General features: G+C 38.4%; 1 protein-coding gene across 3 annotated transcripts in view; it reads left to right on the forward strand.

Moving 5' to 3' along the window:
* The window catches only part of GNAT3 (G protein subunit alpha transducin 3), a 65,896-nt gene extending 57,632 nt beyond the window's left edge, over positions 1–8,264 (forward strand). For 2 of the 3 annotated variants that reach the window (XM_070264317.1, XM_001487934.6), the window contains exons 6-8: positions 3,797–3,926; positions 4,115–4,268; positions 6,131–8,264. In XM_070264317.1, coding sequence (XP_070120418.1) covers positions 3,797–3,926; positions 4,115–4,268; positions 6,131–6,321 — 475 coding nt within the window. In that variant the 3' untranslated portion in view covers positions 6,322–8,264. The remainder of the gene's footprint in view (positions 1–3,796; positions 3,927–4,114; positions 4,269–6,130) is intronic. The other variant, XM_070264318.1, reaches the window with a different exon arrangement.
* The last annotated feature ends 3,665 nt before the right edge of the window (positions 8,265–11,929 follow it).

Genomic DNA, 11,929 nt, shown 5'->3' on the forward strand with positions numbered 1-11,929 from the left:
TATCCATGGAAGGCTGCACAGGAGCTGAATCATCAGAGAAACTAAGGGGGTAGCCAGCAGAACTGCTGTCCTGCTTTCACTCTGACTTTCATCTCAAAGAGTTTTTAGATGTTCCATTTCTTGGAAAAGCCATTTGAGATCATTATGTTGTAGAAAAGAAATGTGTCGGAAATACATGAAATTTCCCTTTTTCCTTTTCCTAGGAAGTTTATATCCCGCCCCCCCCCCCCCCAGAGTCCATAAACTGGGAAAACCCATATCTTGATACTTCTTATTTCTGTTTCATTACTACGGACTCCCTGTAAAATTTTTTTAAAAAAATTTAAAATCTATTATCACCCGATGACTCTGTCCTGGTTCCGTGAGCAGTTAGCTCTCCGCTCTATGACACCGACTATGGAAGCAGACCCTGAGCGGAGGATCAGAGCAAAAGAGGAACCCAGAACTGTGGAGGTTCCCACTTGTTAAAATCTAGTGGGTGGGGATCCAAGGGGTGGCTTTAGTTTGAAAAGCCCACGAGAGTTTACCCCTAGAGATGAATACTCCATCCTCCACTCTCCAAAAGCCGTGAGTTAACGCATCCTTGTCCAATCACAGTATCACATTTCTCTGCCAACAAGTGATCCATCGTACATTTATATATGAGCAAATGGAGAAGATGTACACCACCTCGAATCTAGACTGTCTACACTATCTCCATTAAAAGAATGGCACACAACCCCTGTGAAGGGGAGAGTTTAACATTTTTGCCCAGTAACCTGTTTGACAACACACAGAACTACTGCCTGACCCGGGGCAAGGACGGACTCCACAGAAAAGATCATTCCAGTCCACTCGGGGAAAGTTTGAGAGCTCACTGTAGACATTATGTACTATTGGGGTCCCCTGATGCAAGTAAATAGATTTATACCTGATGAGCTTCACAACAAAGTTTGACAACTTTCACAGCGTAACTATCGTACCACTGACTTTGTTACGGCATCCGGTACTTAGCAGCCTCAACAAGTATTGGTTGAATTGATAAGCCTTGGGCAAGTTGCTTAAAGGGCTCATCTGAAAAATAGAAATAATAATTGTACCTACCTCCCAAGTTTATGGTGAAGTTGAAATGAGTTAATTATTATGGAATGCTTACATGCCTGGCCGATAGTAAACTCTTATAAGCTGTGTTAAATTAAGATTAAGACATTGTAATTGGCCATGTGGGAATTTATGGAGGAAATAAAAGTCACGATCTGAACTGGTTCCATTTCTCTCACATTTTAGAGTTTATTTTAATAAAGGTAATTTCAATAAAGCAATAGATAAAACTATTTTTCAATGTCTGAAAAAAAGACTAAGATTACTTTTATGGATTAACAAAACATTTGACTAAAACATTGAAAAAGAAAGGTCTGAATGCATGTTTACTGTCCTTGTTTTCATAAAAATGTTGACTGATTTTTGAAAATTAAATTTATTTGGTTAATTTTCACATAATATAACCTTAAAGTCAAAACTCTACTCTCTTCCTCCATTTATTTCGAGAGTCTGAAACTGCAGAGGGTTTGGCAACTAGTGGCACATATAATAGTCTTTGTCGACACTGAATTTCAATTTTCAAAGCACACAACTATTGAACTCTTAAGCATTATCTTCCATATTGTGAGCGTCTTCTTTTTCAATCTAGTACTGCATGGAATGATTTTTCATTGGTGCGTATTTATATTCGAGGAATTTGGGTTCTGTGTATATCTGTTTTCTACCTGGGTAATATGTGCAATATGAAGTACAACGTATAATACTTTCAATTATCTTCAATAAGTCAGCTGACTGCCATTTATACCCCAAGGATTGTTGTCACCTTTTCTATCTCTGTATAGCTTGGATGCTTCTTGGGCTTAAACTATTACAAAAGTCCCATAATTTCTTTCTTTGTCTCTACTCTCTTCCTCATCAAATCTACCTTCTGGACTCAGATCAAAGTGCCCTAACATGGCAACAAACAAACAACAAAATGTTAATTCTGTACCCAAAATCTCCATTAGTCCCTCACTGACCACAATATAATATCTGCTCTTCTCGTGTCACATAAAAGACACAGCAAGCCTATTTCTGGCCTGATGCCTCAGGCTCGCTCCTGGTTGCTCAGGTCCTTTGCTCTTGCTGTTCCTCTGTTGCTCTGTCTGGAACATTCCTCACCAGACATCCGCTGGGGTCTCCCTCATCTCCCTCGGTTTTTGCACAGTTGTCATCTTCTGCAGCTTCTGATCACGCCATTTCAAATTACCACCCATCCCCTATGCTCCCTATCGTGTACTGATGCCTGAGACTATTTACACACACACACACCCCAGATTACAAGATTCTCGAGACTGAATCTCTGGTACCTGGAATATCATAAATGAATAAATATTTGTTGAATAGATGAATAATTTTCTGGCCATATATCTCAATGTTTTTACCTTAATCTCTACATTCCCCAAAATATAAATTATTTGCTTATCCCCAATATGCCGTGTTCACTTATGCCTTGATGATTTGCATATCTGCTTTACATAAAAATCTACCTTCCATCCCGTTAACAAGGAATCTCTTCATTTATTAGCAACCATTTATTGCATTTGTATTGTGTGTCAGGCACGGTGCCTGGCACTGGGAGTACAGCAGTCACTAACACAGATAAGGTCTCTGCCGCCCAAGGCAGCTTTCCTAATAGGGAGGTGATAGCTATGAAACATGTAAGAAAAACAAACAAACCAGTTAGTTATTGACTGTGACAATTTCCGTAAAGGAAATAAGCAAGGTGGTGGGGTAGACAGTCAATGGGGGATGGAGAGAAACAGTTTATGTGGACATGCAAGGAGCCCTCTTTGTGATGGAGGTAATGACTGGAAATTGAGAAAGAAGAGTCTTACATGAGGAAAAAAGGAATTGTGTCACATGGAAAGGAGATAGGCTGTGCAAACGTCCTGAGGTAGCAAAAAGGTTGATATTAAAGGACCTGAAAGAGTAGTCTGTGATTGGACTGTAATGAAAAGAGGAAAGAGGTACAAGGGGTTTAACTCCTAGTTTCTTTATTGAGCTGCCTTGTCCACAATGGTGCCTTTTACCAAAATACCAAAACAGAGGGACGGCCGAATGTTCAAACACCTCCTCTGAGAGGGTTTCATGATCCCTCAGGCTGACATCAATCTTCCTCTTGGCTCACTTTTACCTTGTATGTTATAATATTTATTATATAGTATTATAATAACGTATTTGTTTTTCTCTCTACAAGACAGCAAGCTCTTTGCAGAGAGTGACCAAATCCTTCCACCTCTGTCCGTCCGCCCAGCACACTATCTAGTACATAGAATGCAGACAATAATTGTGTGAATGAATGAATGAATGAATGAATGCAGGAAGAGGTAGGAGAACAGGCTTCATAGAACCAGAACCATGGTAGCTTCCAATCTTCTTGAAGGTTCTGTTAATTTAAGACTATACGTAAACTTTGGTCAGAATCTCCTAAAGCTAATAAATTTCTCACTAAAATTCTAAACCGCTTCAAATTTTCCAGTTGCTCAAAGTCAGTATGTAAATTATTTTACTCTAGCATGAATACAAAAAAAAAAAAAGATGAACTTTCTCTTTTTTACTGTAGTTCTTGGGCTGCAAACTGGCCAAATAAGACTTATTTTATAAAGAATAAAGTCAAGAGAATACTTTTTTAAAATATGAAAACACCCATTTATAACTCTAAATGTTAATCTTGATATAAATTTTGGAGGATATTTGCAAGATTTGTTATTCAGTGATTTTTATCTTTTTAAAGAATGTTCGACGTGGGTGGACAGAGATCTGAGAGAAAGAAGTGGATCCACTGCTTTGAAGGGGTCACGTGCATTATATTTTGTGCTGCACTCAGTGCCTATGACATGGTCCTGGTGGAAGATGAAGAGGTGGTAAGTCCACAAGGAAAATAGGCCGGGGTGAGAAACAAGAGTTTGTGCTTTCCCGTATTCCTCCCACTTTTCCCAACTCAATTACAGCCTTCCAAAGATGGACGTACCTCTAGAGACTTATTTTCAGTGCCCAACAGTGCTATTTGCAGATAATAATTCTATGCATTCTCCTCTTTTACGCCTCACAGAACAGAATGCACGAAAGCCTGCACTTGTTCAACAGCATCTGTAATCACAAGTACTTTGCCACCACCTCCATCGTCCTGTTTCTTAATAAAAAAGATCTCTTTCAAGAAAAAGTAACCAAGGTGCACCTTAGTATCTGCTTCCCTGAGTACACTGGTGAGATTCTTTTCCTTTAGTTCCGTGGTAGTCAATTCTTACACAGACATGCATTTTCCTTTCTGAATCTTGACATGTGAGGTTTATGAGGCTGAGGCTTATAATAATTTCTTGAGTCCTGTGTATGATGCAAACTGGAAAGAATCGTGCAGAGGAAGAGGAAACCCTCCCTCCACCGTCTGCATTGAGGCGAAGCTCCAAGGAGTAAATGGGAGGCGGCTGGAGAGACAGGGTCCCTGCTCTGGATAATGTATCAGACTGTGTTATCTTAAACGTTGGAAGACGAACTTAAATTTTATTCCAAAATGACGTTTTTTATATATTTCCTTAGGAAATCTCGTAACATTGTTCTGGATCTCAGAGTGGCTCTTGAGAGTCTTGAGTTACGTTTCTGGAGTGACAGCTTGAAGGAATTTGAGAATAGTGACATCTTCTCTTCTTCCGGTTATCGCGTCTTCTGACTGACTTCTTTCACTTCTAAATTTTAAATGCAAAATGCATTTAATTTTCCTGAATGCCTTTTCATGGCTTAATGGCTTATTTCCTTTTATTGCTGAAAAATATTCCATTCTGTAAACGAACCACGTTCTTTATCCTTTCACCTATGAAAGGACATCTTGGTGCTTCCAATTTTGGGCAATTATGAATAAAGCTGCTATAAACACCCACATGCAGGTTCTTGTGCACACGTAGTATTTGTGTAAATACCTAGGATTGCCAACGCTGGATTATATGGTAAGATAGTATGTTTAGCTCAATAAGAAGCTGCTAAACTACCTTCAAAGCGGCTGTACATTTTGCGTTCCCACCAGCAATGAACGAGAGTTCCTGTGGCTGCACATACTTGTTAGCATTTGGTATTGTCAGTGTTCTGGATTTTAGCCACGTCACATTGTTTTAAAGATAGTCCCTCATGGAATTTTTCTCCTAGTTACAGTAAAGTGGGGGAGAAAATCTTATCTTCTTGGAAAATCTTTGTGTCACTGGCCTATCCTGTGTTAGGTCCCCACGAAGCACATTCTGTTATAAAGGCAATCAATGGGGCACTTTTAGCTGCCTGTGTTTGTTTAGCCCTCCTATTTTATGTCTGCCTTTTCCCGACTGATCGTTGTCTATCCTGCTATGAGACTAAACTTCCTCAAGAATGGCCTTCCTCAGCTTTTCATTTAGCTCTACCGTGCATGAGTCAAGACTCGCTCTCTATAGTCTTACACGTCTCATCTCAGCTACTTTGTTTAGTTCATAATCTGGCCCATACCTTCTATTCTGCAAGATTTCCTACAATTCCTCTATAAAATCTTTCATTTCTGCCTGACCAGATTCTCCAAAGTGCTTATTCGGGTCTCAGCCCTACCCCCAAGCCTAGTGGACAGGCCATTCTCACTCATCCTATTTTTCTTCTCTCTTCTATTTATCACTCAAGGTCCAGCTCAAATACCACTCATCCTGTGGTCCCCTCATCTATGATTTCTGTTCTTTTCTTCTTTTAGTTCCTATTAAAATGCACGCACACACTCACATGCACATATAGACGCGCAGCCTTTGACATATGTAAAGGCTTTATGAGTCGCTCACTTTGTTGCATAAATATGTTAGTATTTCTCCCGTATTCTGAGCTTCTTAATGCAGAGGTTAGATTTTAGCATCTGAAGCCCCCAGTGGGGAAGCATAGTTCCCAGCATAAAGTGGATGCTGTGTGAATCCCTGATAAATTAAGCAATTTGACTTTAATTTTTCAATACTGAGTACACTCAATAGCAGCACACAAAGGAAAATCCTAAAACTTACTAATGTTACTTATACCCTTTTAAAAATGCAATTAATGTTTACTTCTTTCATTTTTTTTTTTGTTGTTTAACAAGGGCCAAATACATTCGAAGATGCAGGGAACTACATCAAGAACCAGTTTCTGGACCTGAATTTAAAAAAGGAAGATAAGGAAATTTATTCCCACATGACCTGCGCTACAGACACCCAAAATGTCAAGTTCGTGTTCGACGCGGTTACAGACATCATAATCAAGGAGAATCTGAAGGACTGCGGGCTTTTCTGATCCATCCTTTTCTTCTTTCACTCTTGCCCATGTACGCTTTTCAAGATATAAAAGGAATGGTGCCGTGTGATGTCTTTAGTTTTAATAGATATTAACTTGTCTAGCAATATAACTAGCATTATAGAGCAAAACATTTTCACGCAAAAGTTTTAATGTATTGTCACCTGTATCTGAATAAGTTTTGATTTCTCTGGGACATGGAGGATGGGGGTATCTTTGAAGTTCTCAGGTGTGAAAACTGATAAATTTTGGTAACTCTGTAACAGTACACGTTAGTGACACTGAATTTGCTTGGAACTAAAACTTCTGCGTTGTGGCCTGTTTTTAATCACAGCAATGAAAAATGCAGGGCATTTCACATTACTTCCATTGACCAGATCTTGAGAGGCATTCGTTTTTGCTGATACTGTAGCTGTGCCTGTACTGGAGATACTATTCAAAGATGGTCCCTGGGGGTTTTTATTGGTGATTTACTCCTATTCAGCCAGCTGCAAGTGAAATGTTCACTACACGTGTGTTTGTTGATGGGAAATTACATATGCAGAAGAAAGGCAATTTTATCTGCTCCATGTTTTTTCCTTAGGAAAAATCATTAATGCCGAATTTACCCTTAGAATTTAGGATTTCAATAAAATATCTCTTTGCACCAAACTGATTGAAAACAGGCGAACTTGTATGGTCAAGAACACTGTGCAAGGTTGTTCAGGCTGAACAATAGTCCTCCATGGAGAACTTATTTCCCACATTTTATTCCAGGGTGGCATGGAACATTGTTAGAATTGATGGTTTGGGGTCAGGAATTCTAGACCACAGGAGAGAAAAATAATTCATGTCTTAGCACTAGTATGTTTTGGTTTTGTGAATAAGAAGTAGGGAGTAATTAAAAGATATTTTTAGAAGAGAAACGTTGAGCTGTGTGGTTCATTCTAAATGTTGTATGGTATGCTAATAGTCACAGCCTAATTTTACAGGCCAATTTGGTGTCTTACAAATCAAGTCATGTTATTTATGACCAGAAAAGATGACTTTTTTCTTCTTGAAAGTGTGTACCATTTTCCAGCTTGTCTCAGAGTCATGTACCCTCTATACTTGCAGAAGGTGACATACAGGTCAGAATAGAGGTCAGTGCATAAGACTTATAACTATTCTCAAAAGACAGCTAATTAGGTTTGCACAAGCTGGATGGGTTGGAGGGAACACAAATTAAGTAATTTGCCAATCTGTAGCTCAGGAGGAGTTTGGTAGCTCTGCTTCCGTGTCATTACTGTATTGTTCTCTGACACATTTCCATTCTAAACACATACGACTGCTCACTATTCAATAAGTAACTTCGAAGGCAGTCCCTGGCTTTATTTTCAAAAACACAAATGACTTATCAACAAATACAATCCAATAAAACGTGTTGTAGTAAGAAAAATTAATTTGAAGTTCCTTTGCAGAATATAAATTTTTAAGGAGCCTAAGATACCAAGGACAAAAAACCTAGAGAGAACATTTAATTCGGGCATTCAGTAAGATGTTCTGGATAAGTACCAACATCTATATGACGACAACCCAACATTTTGCCAGGAGATATTCAGAGCTTTGAGATTTAAGTTAAGATTACAAATGCTATCTTTTCATCCATTGCTCTGTCCTTTTTTTCCCCTTCTACTCTACTCTGTTTTTCTCCATCAGTGTGAAGATAATTTTCCAGAAAGGAATAAGATAATCTTTTGAAATATAACTATTATTAATATTTAGATTTTCACTCCAACTTATCTTTTGGGTTCCTCTTTTAGATAACATAGGTGGAAAGGGGGGGTTCAGAAATGGTTCAGTTTGCTGTTTAAAAATACATAACTCATTTCAATCTGTGCAAAAAATTGACAGGCATCAAGATTTATTTATGAAATTCTGTTCTCTGAGAAATTTAAAAAATATATTAATTGACTAAACCAAAATTAGAGGTCAGTTTGGATTATTAAAAAAAAACAGAGCCAGCCCTGATGGCCTAGCAGTTAAAGTTGGTGCATTCTGCTTCAGTGACCTGGGTTCGGTTCCTGGAGCAGAAACACGCCACTCGTCTGTCAGCAGCCATACTGTGGTGGCAGCTTACATGGAAGAACCAGAATAACTTACAACTATACACAATTATGTACTGGAGCTTTGGGGAGATAAAGGAAGGGAAAAAAAGGAGGAAGATTGTCAAAGATGTTAGCTTAGAGCCAGTCTTCCTCTGCAAAAAGAAAAAAAAAACCAAGTGAAATGCTTTCAAATCCTATGATTAAAATTTTAAAAACTTTTTTCACAATCACAATGAGTTGCTATTCTAAGCAATAAATTTTAATTAAGAAGAGACATTTTTAGTAGAGAAAATATAAAATAGATGCTTGCATTATTTCTTTAATGATTGCACTCCTTAAAATTGAGTCTAATTTCTGACTTGACTTTTTAAAATTTTTAATAAAAAAAGGTTGGAGTAGATGCACAGCATTTGGGGCTAATTAAAGAAAGTAACAAAGTGGCAAATATCAAAAGCTGTGCTTTAGGCAGAAGAAACTTGCACTGAGACCAGTAATGGTCAAGTTGGTTAGAATTGAAACACCTGCTTCAATCGAAAATTCAGCATTTTCCCTGGTAGTGTTCTTGCTTGTGTAGAGTCTCAGAGATGCCTGCTTAGCCATTGTCGTGCAAAGTTCCAGTGAGATTATGCTGATATTTTCCTTTTCTATTTGAGGTTTCTCTTCTACCTCAGAATGCTCCCTAATTCTGCTTCCCTTAGATTTTTGACACCCCCAACTGATTCATTTCTAAGAGTTGTCCAGTTGTAGACACACTGCTCCACCTCAGAGACCTGGCGTGGGGTTATATCTAATGGGATCACTAACAGCTAGTCCCTGCAGAGATTTTTCCAGAAGCATGAACTGGTCAATAGATAAGTCTTTGCCGCTTAGGACTAGTAACCGGAGATTTAAATGAAGAAGAGTGTTAACTGGGTAATATTTTCATATCAAAATATAAAGTTGGCAACTCTACCAAGAAGCTCAAAGGGATTTCAAATTCTGTGCGATCTGCCGTACACATTGTAGACACCCAATATTCTATTGATCAACCAAACTTACAGACAAATAACAGTCTTCGTGTGTATCACACAAATGGGCAGACTACTTTTTAGGCCATGGGCCTGTCCTAACATAAATTTTCTTACATGATCCATTACCCTATTTAATCCCCAAATGCATTTTAAGTTACCTGCAGAGAATTAATTGAACACTAAGTATATGAGGAGAAATAACTCTTTGTGTCGACTTATGTGTTTTTACTATGTTATACCACTTCAGAATCAGAGGTGGATGTGTTAGTCAACATGTATGGCTACGAAAAATAAAATATGTGTGGGGCCGGCCTGTTGGCATAGTAGTTAAGTTCATGCCCTCTGCTTCAGCAGCCTTGGGGGTCTTTGTGGGTTCAGATCCCAGGAGCAGACCTACACATCGCTCATCAGCTATGCTGTGGCAGGCATCCCACATACAAAAGAGAGGAAGATTGGCACAGATCTTAGCTCAGGGCCAATCTTCCTCACCAAAGAGATAAATAAAATAAAATTTTTTAATTTAAATTAAAAAAAATTTGTAAGAACTACAGGAAAAATTGTAAATCCTCTAACTTAGAATAACTTTAAAAATAAGAAAGACTACCCTTTGGCTGGGATGGTGTAAGCATCCTTCTGTTTAGCCGTTTTCTGTCTTTCTTTACAGACTAGACAACAGCCACAGGAGGGCACACTTACATCATGTGTTTTTCTACCCAATTGTTGCAAACAATAAATTTGGATTATGGATAACTTTAATGAAATAGATAATAAAATCCTATTAAAAACCATAGTTCATTTTGTGCTTCTTGCTCAGTAGTATATGATAATCTTCTGATCATAATATGCACTATTTTAGTCAAATTTGTGAATAACAAAGCTATTGAAACAGTTCCAAATTTGTTGTTTTACAGACATTTAGTCTCTTCTCATGCTTTTATTACTATTTTTTTGCCATTTTCAAACTGTTGTTTAAATGTCAGTAACCATTAATTTTGTAAAGTTTTTTTTTTCTTATTAATCTGCATTGTGTCTAAAATCTTAATTAGCTTACAGGGAAAGCTAGGAGAAAAATAATTTGATGCCTAACAACGATGTTTTGTGAATAGTAATCAATTGGCTGCTTATTAATATGTGCCTTTTCAGTAAATCAAAGTAAAATTCCATTTCCTACAACATTAACTGTTCCATTATTCTTTATTACAACCTTTTCCAGAGCCACCACTCCACCAGGTCAAGAGGAAAATGAATGCTCTGTGACATTTTGTTACCAGCACTCCTGCTGCCAACATATTTTTCATTACTAATAGTATTTCAAACCACATTTGTCACAGTAGTTAAGAAATAAAGAAAGTCACATAAAAAAAAAAGAAATAAAAAGACCCTAATTTACTTAACAGGAACAGTAATGGCCCTCTAATTATTATACCTTTCAGATAAAGAATAATATATGAAGACACATAAGCAAAGTGATTACTTTATTTGAAAGACATTCATATTTTCTAAATTGGTCAGATTGACACAAAACCTAGCAGACGTATTTGATTGAAAATCATTTTTTCAATATATATTGCTGTGCATTTTCTTTTCTGAAAAAGACAAATGGTCAAATATTAAATGCCATTATAATGTCAAAACCAATGGAGACTGTTTCTATTTTAACAGATTAAAAGCTTCACATTAGAGAAAATGGTAGACGATTGTACTTATAGTTAGCATAAGAAAGTTTAGCATAAAAAGCACCGTGTGCAGAATGTCAAAGAATTGACCATCTATGATGCGATTATCTTATCCAATTAGAATCTGAATATTTTATTACATGTTAAAGATATCAATTGATGTACAAGCGCACATTTATTTACAGCTAAAGCGATGTGAGATAATTTAGCAAAAGAAACAATTTTAGGAGGAGAGTAGTTCAAGATGGTGACATGGGAAGACCCTGAACTCACCTCCTCCCACAGACCACCAAATCTACAGCCGAATGCAGAGCAATTCCCTCTGAAAAAGACCTGAACGCTAGCTGAACAGCTTGTCCACAGGCAGGATAAAAGGGCCACATGGAGACAGGAAGGAGAGCCAGAGACAGAGTCTTGCCAAAAGCCCACCCCCACACTGTGACCCAAGATCAGGAGGGAACTCGCAGATATGGAGCTTTCCCAGAGGAGCGAGGGGTTCAAACCCTCAACAGGCACCCCAACGTTTGGGACGTGCGCCAGAGAGTCAAGCCCCCGAAACATCTGGCTTTGAAAACCGATGGGGCTCATGTTCAGGAGAGCTAAGGGATTCTAGGAAACTGAGATTCTCCTCCTAAAGGGCTCATGCACAGACTGACCCCGGGGACCCAGCACAAAAGCAGCAGTGTGAGAAATGCCCAGACCACACGTGAAGGGGACTCATCTGTTAACCTTAAAGCATCTGCCGGAGGGCAGGGGTCTCCAGAGGCAGGGGCAATGTCTGGTACCAGTTTTGCTCTCTCCACGCAGCTTGCTAGCCCTGGAGGGCTGACCCTGTGACTGCTGGTAGCCTGGCTAA

Source organism: Equus caballus, chromosome 4, assembly GCF_041296265.1.
Source record: "Equus caballus isolate H_3958 breed thoroughbred chromosome 4, TB-T2T, whole genome shotgun sequence".
Lineage (NCBI taxonomy): Eukaryota > Metazoa > Chordata > Mammalia > Perissodactyla > Equidae > Equus > Equus caballus.